The sequence below is a fragment of the Kryptolebias marmoratus genome, linkage group LG4 (genome assembly GCF_001649575.2).
Source record: "Kryptolebias marmoratus isolate JLee-2015 linkage group LG4, ASM164957v2, whole genome shotgun sequence".
Classification (NCBI taxonomy): domain Eukaryota; kingdom Metazoa; phylum Chordata; class Actinopteri; order Cyprinodontiformes; family Rivulidae; genus Kryptolebias; species Kryptolebias marmoratus.
Genome location: NC_051433.1, coordinates 10768251 through 10783551, shown reverse-complemented (window position 1 = coordinate 10783551; position 15301 = coordinate 10768251). Strand labels below are relative to the sequence as shown.

Here is a 15301-nt window from a genome sequence, read left to right as displayed (position 1 = left end):
AGGATGAAGGATCAACTATCTCAGCCCAAAAATCAAGGCAGCGCTAGCCTTGCCGTGTTGCTCTTTTCTAAGGTCTGAGCAAGGCTAATAGACGAGAATCCAGTTGGGGCTGCAGATAATAAATCTTCAACTGAGCTGCATAATTTATCTTTGCATTTGGCTCCATTTAATTATTTTTTTTCTTTCAATTGTTTTACTCCTCAAAGCTAACAGGAAGATCACTTACAGTTGTTAAAAAATTAGAATTTTACCCTACTGTTCTGAATATATTTTTCTTATTTTTTATGACTTGTAATGAAATCTCAATTGGCAAACAGAAAGTAAGGTCAGCACCTTTAAAATACCTTCTTTAGCAAAGAGAACGATTGATATTTACATAAGAAATTGAACAGTAAGACAGGATATTGGACAAGCTAGTTTTACAAAAACTGCAGCAAACATGAAGGTTTGCTCTTGTCAGTCTAACTATTCTGTTGTTTTCTCACAAACTAATGCTGCCACTATTTCCATACATTTATCAGGGGGCTTAAAATTATATCTTAGAATATGTAAGGCTTTTTGGTCAATTAACATTTCCCCCAGAGGGAAAAAATGATTCCTCGTATAGTAAAAATTGAAGAAACATATTCACATACTGATGTAAGTTATAGTTAAATAAAGGATAAAAAAAATATATATGTAAAGGTTAGAAAGTCTATATATTTGTTTTTCTCTATCTTGAATTGCACAAGGTAAACACATGAGTAAAAATTCAAACCTTTCCTAATACTGTGTCACACAGACAAAAAGCTAGGCTGGTTGGAGTTTTGTTTAATTGAGACTAAGAAGAATAAGTTTCCTCTCCTGGGATGGGAGTTTCTGCTTCCCTATGCTCACCCCCAGAGAGTTGGCAGTGGAAAAGAAAAAATATATAAAGAGTCATTAAATTATTCACAAATACGGCAATATTCCGAAGCAATGCCAAGTCAAGTGTATCCATAGAGTCTGGGGCAAAAAAACACAGCAAAGCCACAATATTCTCTGCAGTCACAAAACAAAGGCCACTTTAAAGACCTTCAAAAAAAAAAAAAGGATACTAACAACAGATGTGAACTACCTCTTCTGTTCCCCTAAACGGCACAGATCATTTTCATAGATTTACATAAATTACATCATCTGCTTCCTCTTTTTAATGTAAATTCAGGAAAGACAAAAACGTTCCAATCGAGACACGAGGCCCGTTAAAAATGAAGATTATTACCGGCAGCCTTCACGGGCTGCATTTCTTACCTCCGAGGTGTTAAAGGTGTGCATCTGCTTAATACTGACTGTCATCTCTTACACGATCTCAGAGAGAGAGAGACAGACGGAGCGACATGATTCTCATATCTCTTGCAACCAGCAGTTCTCATATTCCTGCCACATTACAATATTGATGCAACATATCAAGACCGGCTAGCAGCTCTTTGAAGTTGTCTTCGGGGGAGCAGGGGGGAGTGAGGAAAATTCCAAATTAAACATTAAGGATGCGAGCATGTTGGCCATGCATTTGGAATGGGATCCATACAGCAATAGATTATTTTGTATTTAGTAGAGCAGCTCCCAGGAGTGTCAATATCAGAGGATTACAGCAAAACATGAAATTAGCATTCAGTCCACATCCTCTACACAGCCTGGCATAGTTCTCCATGCATGTGTGTGTGTAATTATGTGTGCTGTTCCCTGAGCGTATGTACAGTGTGCTCTGACAGTGCAGGGATGATATCTGGGTTAGGTTTCATATGGCTGGACCTATGCACACCATCATGGTAAATATAGACCTCTAAACCCCCTCCTCCTGAGCAACGCAGCCCATCAGAAGGAGCTTCTTATCAGGTTGATGTCGCTGGAGATCGTGAAGTAAATCAGGCCAAAATAGCATACGTCCCACTGGGATTCAAATGTCAAATTAACATGAACTATACATTGTTTCACAGACAAGACGAATAAGCTGCAGGGAGCTGAGCTGGGAGCAAATGTGATCAGGTTTCTTAAATATTTTGGGGATGACAGATTTTGGAAACGACCTGGCGTTCGACAGCAGTCTAACTTTCTTGATGTCGATTCTCCTCTCTGTGTCGACAAAACAAAACCCAACAGCCCTTCCTTACATTGAAATGCATTGATGTGAGGGTGGGAAGTTCATAATAGATTAAGAGCATTCCATCCATTTCCAGTGCTGGCAGCCATTCAAAAGCAACATTTTTCTACCAGGGAGAGCATGACACACACCCCCTAAAATGTTTCAACTGAATTCTGCCAACTGACTGTACTCACTTCAAATTTAACACATTTTGGGTTTTTTGAAAACACTTTTTTTTCTTTTTTTCTTTTTTTTTTTAAACATGCATGAAGTCTTAAATGCTTCTAATTAAAAGTATGTTTTCACTCTTACCTTTCCAGGGTCATCTTTAGAGCGAGGCACTTTGAGAAAACATTTGTTTAATGACAGATTGTGCCGTATTGAGTTCTGTGGGGGGAAAACAAAGAGAGAGAAACATGGTAAGGTAAGTAAACACATGAAAAGGATTCAGATTATACAAAGAAGTCAGTGGCAAACAAGTGTGGAGAACATCACCGGCCAAAACAAGAACACACAACTTTATGTTGCAGTTAGTTTCAGTAATGCCTAATGTCTCTGATTTCTGCATGATCCTGTGATTTTAGATCATATGGGAGCTCAATTAGTGTAAAAAAAACCTCAACAACATCAGACAACCATATCTTTCACCATGTCCAACACACTCCATTTGGGTTGCACAGCATATCAAATTCCACGGTGCCAAAAATAGGAACAAGAAGGAATCCCACACTGGGATGGTTGCTGATAGCAGGGCCTGATATTAATTAATGCTCCAGCAGCCTCCTGTGGGGGCTGGAAATAAATTATGTAGATCATTCTGAAAGTTAACTCATTACAGCGTTATAAGCTTCTCCACAGTGGTGAAAAGGAAGATTCATTCAGCTGCCTGACAGCAAAGTAGAGGTGGGCTGAATTAGCCACACAAGTTACACAGAGCAGAGAGGTCCACAGAACCAGCTGGAGCCAGACTAGCTGAAGAATTACAATGACTGTATACACCTCTCCACTTCACTTTGTGAGGGAACACTGACACTATAAAGCTGTGGAGTTTAGTGGATGCAGAAATAAGCTGGGAAAGGCTCAAAGAGAGAAACAGAAACACCCACAAGTGCAGAAGACTGGAATCACTGGTTCAATGTTAAAGTCAGTTAGACCACAGAGGGGACCATTAAATGAGTCCGGTTCTGATGTGGTCAATCTCCCTGGTTAAGTTTCTGAAATGCTAACACAAGCCAGGAAACTGCAACACAAATTAAACAGGAGTAAAACTTAAAACAAAGCTTTGTTTTGCTGTTATACAGTAGATTTAAAACAGTGTCTGTTGGTTTTATACAAGAAAGTCTAACTCTTCCTACCTCCAAGCCACTGGGCTCTCTGGTCCAACCACTAAGGTCCTCTACTTCTGATCAAAAAGCAAGACTATCATTCCAAGGAGCCTATGGTCACTAGTTTTGTAGTAAATAAGCTCTGTCAAGGTTTTATGCTTTTGTGGCATAAATTGAAATTCCCACTGAACTCATGACAGCTGTTACTCTGCCACAGGTTGAGTACTGAGATGTTCAAAGTACACACGGACACGCCCGTTTCAGTATTTACTTTGAGAACATTAGCTTTAAAAATGATCCTACAATCTTCAATCAAAACTTTTAAAGTTTAACCTTGAATTCCTAGAAAAAAAACATTGGAGCTAGAATTTCCAGACTTTTGCACAACGGCAATTCTACACAGATTCTACAGTCACAGTAAGTGTAGGTCATTCATCTGTCTGTCTATCTGTCTGCCCATCTATCCATCATGGTGAAGTAAGCAAGAGAAACACAATTCTATAGTACAGAAAAATGCTTCCTTCCATTGCAGAAAAAGCAAGAAAAACAACAGATAATGTAATGAAAGAAACAGACTTTCACAAGTCATACAGAAGCAGGCTGTGTTACACCTACACTCAAGACATTTAAAAGTCACAGTAAAGTTGACTGCTAAAATGATTTACATTTATATAAACTGCTTTAATTATATTTATTATGTTCAAGTCAAATAGGTTTTTATATGTAATATAAAATAAGGATTTACTCAATGAGTCATAACCTAAATATGCTAAGTTTAGAAAAACACACACAAAAAAGAATTTATGTTGCTGAAAGATGAGCATGTTTTCAAATATTAAAATTGCTTCCTGCTTTAGCAGCTGACTGATTTATTGACCAACAGTTTTAGCTCCTGTACATTCGAGGGACATACAACAATATGAACCGTTGAAGCCTAGACACCAGAATAAATGTATGGACACACTTCAGACCACAATATCTTTGGGTGACATTGTTATCGAAGCTCCATAACTAGATAAGGAAGTGCTCAAGCCTGCACTGTGATCAGAACCCTTATGTGGTCTGAATGTAATTAAGCCACAGGCGTCTCACTTTTCTTTCAAGTGAGATTGTGCACAGCTGTGATGCAGAAAAACCTACTGTGCAGAATCAGATCTTAAACCTCATATAGAGAGACTTGACAAATATATCTGCTAAGAGACAATAACACTAACCTGAGGGCAGTACAAGTTACTGGTTAACCCCATTGTTCCACATTTGATGATGCTGGCTACTCCTGGATAAATAGATTTTCATCAAAGTCGTAATTCCATTTTGCAAAAGCTCCAAAACGCAATATGATCATAAATGAGCTGTGCTTTTAGCTGCATTGCTTCCCTAGTCTCGTCAGTTCAGCATTAGTTTGGATGACGAAAGCAATGTGTACAACTAGTGTGGTCATGTTATGTTGGATAGTGACAAAGAGAAAACAAGGATTCTCAATTTGTGCCACTTCAAAGCCCTGATAAATGTGCAACAAGAGCATCAAGAGCACACATAAAAAAAACTTTTAAAACAATTTTCTACACAGCCTGTGTCTAAGTGTGTGCCACTTAATGCCAGGCAGAAAGAAGTAGCTGAACTTGCACAGAGAGGTGGCTCTATCCATTAAGGAACCTCTGCTAGGCCTAAATCATTGATACCGTTAAGCAGCCCTGGCCTGCTGCTGCATCAAAAGTTTACTTTTTAATGAACTCTGCCTGTCTGCTTTCATCCCCTGCACCTGCAACATCCCATAATATGTACAGTTAATTCTTTCCATCACTAAAGACACGCTGCAAAGTGGAACTAGGAGTCTGTAGGTAAGTTGTAGGCAAAGAGAATAGAAGGAATGGTAAAATATTCCAATGGAAGCATCATGGTGACAGTAACTAATTTGACAGATTATATTTCCCTAGTCGAAAAAGAGCTTTAAGGTTTGGATTTGAGCTGTACAATTAGCCATGCAGGTCTGTGTGAGGTCTTTACATTGAGACAACATGCAAAGGAAAGGGAAATGAAGTAGGTGGAAGAAGTCGGAAAGTGTTAGCAGTGGTACACAAAGTGATTCAGACAGAGCTCACTGTAGGGGTCCTGCCCAAGAGCCGCCTAGCATCTACCTGCAACCCCCACAGAGCACTCCACGTCCAACTTCTGAACAAGCCTATGTGTGCATGTCTGTGTACGTGGGCTGGTATGCCTCCTACACACCTGAAAAATGCACGTGTGCACTTGAACGCGTCTCCTAACAAATGGCGGTGATTTAACGCGCCGGGACAGCAGTGGAGGCGTAAGCAGCTCCACCCTCGCTGCCCCCTCACCCCGCTGAGAAGCGCAGCAGCTTGGCAGAAAGGCCGCCAGGGGAAAGTAGGTCAAGCTGACCTCTGCGCTCGGCATGTCAAACGTTCAGAGTGAGCTAAAGGGACAGGCCGTGTCAGGGCCCTGCTCCTCACAGCTGGGGAGGAGGAAGCACCCTGTGCTCATGGGCTGGGACCCAGGGGAGCAAACTCCACATGCTCCCTATAAAGACATGCGTGTACACATCATATACCAGTTATGACATAGGAATGAACACCAGCAATCAAGGGAGAGGAGGGCTCGCACTGTGGTCTATTATGCATAAATCAATGCCACTGTATTTAACGCCTTGTTAATTTCACACCATCTATTTGCAACTTCATGCCTTCAAAGTATAAAAAACTAAAAACAAAGGCTTTTATCAACCAACACATTGTTGTTTTTCTTTTAGATGTGGGAAATATAACAGCAGGCAAAAAAAGAAAAAACTATAAGTCAAATTATAAAGTTTACTTGAAGCATCCCTGAGGCTAAGATGGAGTTTAAATGACTGAGAGGTGCTTTTGAACAGTTTAAACTACGATGCCAGGGAACTGAAGTATGGTTGGGTTTGCTGCCTTTGTGATCAAAGTGTTCTTTCGAGCATTGCAGAGAAAGGAAATAGACTGGAGTAAATGGTACAGTGACCTTCACAAGACGAGCTAAAAAAAAAAGCAACTCAAGTAAAAAGCCTATCTGAAAGAAATTTACATTTCCAAAATAAGAACGTGAAAGAAAACGGAAAAGATCCACAGCTCCAAGCTGTGAATAAAGTGAAGTTAGGCGAACACCTAACATTTGATCAAATCTTGAGTGAAAACATGTATTTTTACCTTAACAGTGAAAAAGATGGCACCACAGGAAATTTAGATTGAAAAAACACAAGAAATGCAACTCGAGTCTCTTGCAAATCTCCTGTCTTGTAAATCTTGTGTTAAGTATGTGTTCAGGAGAGGGGAGTGAGACAAATCAGAACGAAGGGAAACACTCCTGTACCATCTGTTGGACAATACGACCCGAGTCTCCGACTGACCCTGTCAGCAAGTCTGAATGATGAATGGATATAAAAGTGAGAAAGATGCTTTAGATGTGTTTAAAAACACATTCTGAAATGAGATCTCTCGGGTCAATGAAAGCAAAGAGAGATGGAAGAAACTGATGGACAAATGGAAAGCACTAAAGACTGAGAGAAGAACCTTTCAAAAGGGTAGGCATTAATTAACACTGTGTGTTTACAATTTGATGAACTGGAACCATCATCTAAAAGAGCAACCCATGTCTTTGTGCACAGCAGTAAAATATAAAAGGGTGGAAGCCTGCCCAACACAGTAAAGCATTCATTTCAGCTTTTGCTGAAGGCTAAAAGATTACAACATTTTTGCTGTTTTCATTCAACACCACCATAGCAAAATGACAGACAAATGACTTATAGTGGCCTAATTCTGCTTAAAATAATGACATTCAAAATGATCCTCATAAAACATTGAGCCAAATATAAACATATAGTCAAAGATCTGAATAAAAAGAAAAAAAATATCAGTAAAGTATGTAACAATACAACTTCATCAGATATGATTTCCAAATTTCTTAATGTTTCGTTTCCTTATCATTTATACAATGTTTTACTTAACTGAATATGTTTTAAAATGGGCCATTAAAAGCAACACATAACTTCAACAAATTAAGTCTCCATCCATTCAACGTTTTACTAGCAAGTTTCAATGTAAAATAAATAAATAAATACTATAGCTAATAATTTAAAAAATTTACCAATACAAATGTATCGGTGTTGGAGATCATAGCTGCTCATATTCCTACAAAACAAAGCAATTTATGAGAATAATATTAAAATAACAGATTAGTGAAAAAGTTCAAATCGCTGTACCTTTAAATCAAATAAATTATGTTGATAAGTTATTAGTTCAGTGAACTTTCAACTTCAATACCACAACAGAATGAGAAACAAACCAAAGCACCAAGGAAGAAAAAGGAAAAAAAAAGATACATGACCCTAAAAAAAGCAGGAAGAACTGAGAGCAGCAAACGGGGCCACAATGGGAAGTGAATCAGTATAGATACAGTAAAACACGCGTGTGCATGCGCACAGGTAGAGTACTGTATTTTTAGGACGTTGTTATTTCGTACGGACCCTGTGACATGCCCACCAACACAGAACATACTCCTCAGCCTCAGGGATGTGCACCGGGGCCATGGAATGTTGCACCTTCGCCGTCTATTTGTAGTGGGTGTGGGAAGGCATGTGGGATGCCACAGCATTTACTCAGCAAGGCACTGCTTATAAAACAACAACAACAAAAACGCTCAGACACACAGGTGAACAAAGTTTGTTCAGGTAACACAAGATCATTTACGCAAAAATACACCGGACCACGGCTTTTTGAAGTCAATCGATAAAGGATTCGTAAGTTAACAATAAGGTTTTACAACAACATACAGCAAAAATTTGAATAAAACACATTTACTGCATTTATCAAATCTGTAGTTTTAGTGATATCCTACAAAAATAGATTTCTGGGCTTCAGTGACAAAATGTGCACACAATAAGAACTCGTTTAATTCTGTTTATCATAACATGAACGCAGTGACCTCTCATTTTCTGACAACATAATGTTAAACTGAAGAGGTAAGCCAACACACACAGCCCAATACACCACAAAAATGTTGTGCACCTACTGAAGCTACTGAGAGCCTTAAAGCCCATACTCAAATACCAAAGAAGTCAACCATAACGATTTTTAACCCCCCCTTTTTTTTACCATCTTCAAAGGCATTTGATTCACCTCTCTTGGCATCTAGTAGTTATGTGTTGGCATGCTGGGTTTTAAATCTCTTACTCTCTGATCTTTATACACTTGTATGTAGTTTTAATAAAACATCAAGCACCCACTTGCCTTCTGCAAAAAATAAAATAAAAATTATATACCAAGGTGAAATCTGTCATATTATATATATATATATATATATATATATATATATATATATATATATATATAAAAAACCTGTTACTCGGTGCGAAAGAAGCTTGATGTCCGTAACACAAAAACAAGAAAACAGGCACATCAGGACAACCCAAAAAGAAAAAGAAAAAAAAAAAGATGACAGAATTTTGCCATCTGCAGCTAGGTTATCTAATGTCACACTCTGAGGGATTATAGTAATTAAAACTCAACAGCCACTTTTGCAGAAGTACATGACACTATGGGGAAATTGTATTCTCTGCCAACCCCTTAACAGTGAGCATTTGGCTAAATTAAACTCATTTTTCATAGACAGACTCATTTAACAGAGGCAATGCATACAAGGAAGAAATTAGCTTGATAAGCGATTACACGTGAACTCAAAAAAGGACTTTGGGAGCAGTGAAAGCAGTGACAGCAAATAATAATAAGTACAATTTAAAAAAAAAATATTTGCAATAGATGTGTGGATGTTGTTAAGGCTTTAAAGAAGCAACAGTGCGATTTAGGCAAGTTAAATTTAAAACATGAAAAGGCAAAGTCAATGCTGTCAACATTCAGCAGCAACTACAGTGAAACAAACGGAAGATGTTACAGGTCAGTGAGTTGCATCAACTTCCACAGGTGTATTGTTTACACAAGTTAGCTTTAAACATTTAAACCACAGGGAGGGTAAAATGTATAAAGTATGAACTGTTCTCTGTCAGCAAAAGTGAATCATCTAAAACTAATATGAGATATTTATTCCAGCCAAACACATCAATACAGCTTCAACGTAAGACTTCCGATAATGACAACAGGCCATATTTGAACAGGCTGTTAACATATTAACCATAGTCCGACACACATTAACCAAAGATTTTTAAACACACAGCAAAGCAGACCTAAAGCTTACCTACAACAGAAAACAAGAAAGTCTTCCAGTTTCATCTGCCAAGTAATTTTGCTGAGGGTAATTCAAGGATACCCCAACAATAGGCTGAGCTAACACAAAGACCCCATAGTTCCCTCATGGTACATAAGAAGTTTATAAAAGCTACATCAAGGATGCTCCCTTTTCAAAGGAGGCAATGGGGTTAAAGTCCAAAAGTTCCAAGAAAAATGCTCTGAACTCAATTTCACTGAGGTGCTGCATCCAGATTTCCTTCACTCTTTTTTTTTTTTTTAAAGCCAACCTTGGACTAAACCTGGTAAAAATTAAAGCAAAGGGAAAAAAAACCCACTTCTGTATTATTTTCTAGGTGCACTCAAGGTTACAGCACTGGCTTGAATGTGACATTTGAAATCTGAGCATTCCCCTTTTAAACTGGGAGTCGATCAGAGCAGATCTGAAAAGCTGTGGGGGGAAAAAAATTCACTTAATGCAACACTGAATGGCAGGTCACACCACAACAAAAGCCCCGAGGCACTCGTATGAGGCCTAGTTGATCGACGTCACTCGGAGAGCTATCCGTCTTTGTCTCTTTTTTTTGGCAATAATTGTGCCTTTTCCCCACTCCCTTTAAAATGAAACCACACACAGTAAAATAAAATATTTTGTACAACCTCTGGGGTTGCTAGACTTGCTACACTATTGCATGGTGCGGCGTGCAAAATTGTAGTATGATTCCATTAAGTGGATTATTGCAGAACATCCCTGACCTTCGACATGACGACAGGCCAGACGTCGTTGGAAATTGGCAGCTTTGAGTGATGCGAACACTATCTAGCATTAAAGCAGTCAATGCAAAATTGAAGTTTAAGCAAGAGGAAAAAGGTCTGGGATACTGACAGATTAAAATAATTCATGAAAATAAAAGCATCCAACTTTCACAGGAGAAAGAAAAAAATAAATTTCAAAGGAGTTAGCCCAGAGTTGTTTAAGAGAAGATGGAGTCACCCCAGCATGCCAGTTTCAAACTATAAATGTTTTCAGGTATTAATATACGGAGAAAAACTGATTAAAGATTACCCTGTTTTAACAAGACTTAACTATAAAATATAACAATTAATGCATTTTTTAAACCTTTCAAAACAACACTTAAAACTATTCTTTCAGTATAAAAATCATTAAAACTCAAATGTGAAACTACCTACAGTAACAGCTGGTAAGAGCAACCTGGTAAATAAGGTTAATTTATTATTCAAATCTTAATTTTAGCTGCTGAATGAACGATATTTTAAGCAGAAACTGGAAAGCAGAAAGAAATCATAAATCTGACTTTCCTAAAGGAACCAATTAAGGATAATGTAGTGACTGCAGCTCTGATGTTATTGTTTTAGCAGGTATCTAACAGCTGTCTTTGCTTAAACCCTTTTCATATTGGCTAAAAAAAACAAAACAAAAAAAAAACAAGCAGAGTAATTTTAATACAGCAAAAGCTTGCTGCAAATAATGGTATGCTTTGACACTTAAAAGACAAATTGGGAAACTGGTATGGTACGGACTGACAATATCTGCGCAGACAGCCGCTTTATTCAGTGCTGTAAATTGAGTGTAGTTTTCTGAGCGGTGTTGGGCTGCCCTCCCTTTCTCCTTCGCTGCAGAGGCAGCATAAGGCCATGAAAGATTGGAGGCAAAGTGACGTCCTCTGGTTTATCCTCCCTGAAAGCCTTCGCATGCTCTCAGTTCCACATGAGGGATCTGATGAAAACAGTTTGTCAGTACACCACTTAATTATCAGCCAGAAGAGGAGCCTCTGATGCCATCCTCTGACGATGGCTTCCAGCAGCCCGTTGTACACAGCGCACGCTGACAATGAACAACTGACTGGCTGCTAATGGGGACGGAATACTGCCAAGTGTCCACTTAAGAGTTGGACAAATTAGGAAACTTAACATGTACTTAACACTTCAATATATTTTTTTGTTTTATCTGAAATATGTACATGAAACATATTTGAAGACTAAAACACAAAAAGACATTTTGACCTTTTCATTTTGTCTGCTTGTCTGCACAAAGGTGCTCAGTATCCATGTACCCATCCGTGTGTAAACAAATAAAACCACTCATATTTCAGAAAATATAGGAACTTGGTGAATGAAAAACAGAAAAACATTAAATCAAACAAAAGCTGAGTTGTTCTGAATCTGCCTGACGCTGTTAAGTTTATTTAAACCTGTAAAAAGCTACAGCATGTGTCCCTCAGCAGTCGGAGATGATGATCAGTAAGATAAAGTGTTTTATTTTCCTTTTCAGGTTATACTCGTCAGGTAACTCACTCCTAGGATCAGTGGATTAAAATTCTTTAAAAAGTAGGCCACAAAAAGAAAATTAAACAGCTTTTGAGTGCAGCAACCTGGTTTGAAATAAAGAGCTTGCTATATTTAACTTATTCAGATTTCCCCTTTACATGCAATATAAATTTAAAAAAAAATTCAATAAGGGTCTATTTGAATCAATGTCTGAGGCCAGACTGAGATAGTTTGGACATGTGCAGAGGAGGGACAGTGGGTATATTTGAGATGCAGCTGCCAGGAAAAAGACAAAGAGGAGACATATGGATGCAGTTAGAGAGGACATGGAGGTAAGACAGGACACAGAAGACAGAGTTAGATAGAGGAGGACGACTCGCTGTGGTGACCCCTGAAAAGGGAACAGCAGAAAGAAAAAGACTTTACCATTTAGAGCAAATTTAATGCTATAATTCTCATAATGAAACTCTAAAACACTGAAGTGTTAGTTTTAATACAGCCCAATTTAAAATACATAAAACTATGACAAATGCTATCAAATAAAGCTACAAGACTTTAAATACTAATGATTCACACCCTTTTTTAACCCAAAAACTGCAATTTTAAGGTGCCCCAACAGTTTTTTTGTTTTGCTTTTTTAAAACCTGATTAGTGCTATAAGTTAATTATATTTATTATTCACAAAATCATGTTCTGTTTCATTGCTAATATTGTTCATGACTATCCATCACACTTCTAAAGAGATGCTTCAAGTTACTTTTTATTGATTTATTTAAATCTCACTGTGGCATTGGTTCAGGCTTCGACAGCTTTATGAAAACTAATTATGGTATGAATTCCTATGGAAGCTAAATGCAAGTTTTCTGAGATCAAGAGGTTTCACCTCAAAATTGTATTCAGCTCGTTTGAGTTAAAGAAAAAAAAAAAAAAAACCTGCAATGATGAAGAAAACGCCTCAAGGTTTTGCTGATACATCACATTCAAGAGAAATGTTCTGGCAATGTAAAAACATGTTCTGGCACTGAGGCGCACAAAAACTGAAGAAATGCTTTTTTCTACCCCCCCTGTCCACTCCAATACGTATTAGATTTGATTTCTTGAAAGAGAATCACAAACCCACCCTAAAGTCCATTAGTCAAGTTAATGCGGAGCTACCAGACTTGCTGACCCATTAATAATACATTACAGTGGTCAAAAGAGGCCAGACACCTCTGTGCGCCCTTTCATCCCTCTACATGGTCACATTAATGGACTAATTCAGATGCAATTAACTGGTGAGGAGAGGCTGTGGCCTTGTGGCTGGTGGAGCACACACTGAAGGGCTTAGAGCCAGGCCTTGGATTATAATCACTGTGAATAAACGCATGAATAGACACACAATTACAAAACAATTTACATACTATTAGAAAAACTAAAGCCTAAACAATTTGTACTAAAATTAAAGTTGCTTTTACTTTTCATGACCTAAAAGGAAAGCCAAAGCCTTGACATGATTTGAGCAGTTAATACAAAAAATGCCCTACTTAAATCACCAGGTGTGCAATAAAATGACTCTGAACAACTTCCTTATGACAAATTTCAGTTAAATAAAATCAACTGAAATGCGTAGTTTTGTAGGGAGGTTGAAAACCACCAGTTTCCTTTGGCAGCAAGTTTTGCTCTTTAATGTGGCTGCAGAAACCTGCACTTCGAGATGCGACATTGACAAATGAGCAATTACAGGAGCGATATTCACATATCACATTTTTGGCTAGCATGACCTGGGATTAGCCCTGCTGATCCGGACTGCGAGATGCGAGAGATGCGCCTGTCAATACAGGCGCCTGAGAAGGCAGCGTGGCCCAGTCTGGCATGTCATCCATCACTGGTTCCACTCGGCTGCCACAGTTGTGTCACCGTCTCCCCTCCCACCACCACCATCCCTCACAGACCGCTGACCCCACTAAGGACGCACCAGCAGGATGATCAAATATCGCTCTGGGAAAAGAGACAGCTATCCTGGTTCATTGACAAAGCAAAGAACAAAAACGTCCTTCTGACATTTTTTTTCTGCCATAGTAACTTTATCAAAAAGCTACTATAGACACCAATCAGCACAGCCGCAGAGGAAAAAATAATAATAATAGTAAAATTAAAAAAGCCATGTCTGTTTGCATTTCTTCCTCTAAAAGAAAGAGCCATGGGTTGCAAAGAGCACTGTGAAACTATTAGCTGTGGGAGTCTGGCACAGAAGGTAACTGTTTTAAATAATTGCCAGGGAGAAGGAAGAGGGTGGTTGAAAATAAGAGAAAAAAAAAGAAAAAAAAAAAGAAATCGCGCAATGTTGCCCAGAACCGTTCCATGATAATTACTTGCCATGCAGATTTCATCAACATGCCAATCATCTGGGCCAGTCGGCTCATTTTAAAATTCCCATCAGATATGAATGACCCACAGTCAGGATGTCAGACAGCAGGGGCCAGATCCCAGCCGCTCTAAGTGGATATTCATCAGACGGCTTAAAACAGGACGGCTTACACACCTTTGACCACATCAGCAGTCTTAGGTTGCTGTAGTCTTTTTAAAACGATCTTTCTCCAGCCTCTGCTAATTAGTCCTGCAGCTCCTTTCTCTTTCATTTCCAAAAAGGAAATGCTGTGCATGAGCCACAGTGCTGTCAGATCAATTAGCTGCAAGCTTCACAGGAGGCAACTGTTCTTCAGGGAGAGCAGGCTTCTGTAATTATGAATATTATTAATTACATTTTAGGACAAGAAGTGTTACAAAAATAAGTTGCACAAACACCCAAAGATACAGGCTCTGAGTCTAAATCATCTTAGATGATTTTAACAGGGCAGTATCAGTGTTAAAGGAAGATTCCAAAGAATGGTACGTGTTTTTTTTGGTTTTTTATAGAAACCAGAAATAATCCATGTACGTCTTGCCTTACTAGTCCTCCCTGTCAGTGAAAAACTCTGTGCATACAAAGGACATGTTAAAAGGAACCATCTGTGATCCAAATGCATGTTTCTAAGACACTTTTTCAGTCTGACACTGCCTTTGTATTAGCAGTTCTCCGGAGGGAAGGATTTGATTTCACTCCAATCAAATACTAAACCAATGATTCTGACTAATATAAAGACCAAATTAAATTAAAGCTGCAAGCAGCGTTGGACGGCCCTCGCAGCTCAGCGCCGCTTCGGCCTATGGCGACCGCGGGAACTCTGGCGACCGCCCTCTACGCTGTGGCGCACTTTCCGCGCATTTCCTGTGCACTTCCCGCGCCCTCCACTAGGTGGCGCTCTGGGAAAACGTCCGAAATCGCCTTCAGTCCGGATAGTTATGACTACTGTGGCATGTTGTGAGGTTTCGCCTTCCTACGTCGAACG

The 15301-nt window shown here is 38.8% G+C and overlaps 1 protein-coding gene across 2 annotated transcripts in view; it reads right to left on the bottom strand.

Annotated features, from left to right (window-relative positions):
- foxj3 (forkhead box J3) overlaps positions 1-15301 on the bottom strand; it is a 71523-nt gene that overhangs the window by 15866 nt on the left and 40356 nt on the right. For both annotated transcript variants that reach the window (XM_017408454.3, XM_017408453.3), the window contains exon 3: positions 2414-2488. In XM_017408454.3, coding sequence (XP_017263943.1) covers positions 2414-2488 — 75 coding nt within the window. The remainder of the gene's footprint in view (positions 1-2413; positions 2489-15301) is intronic.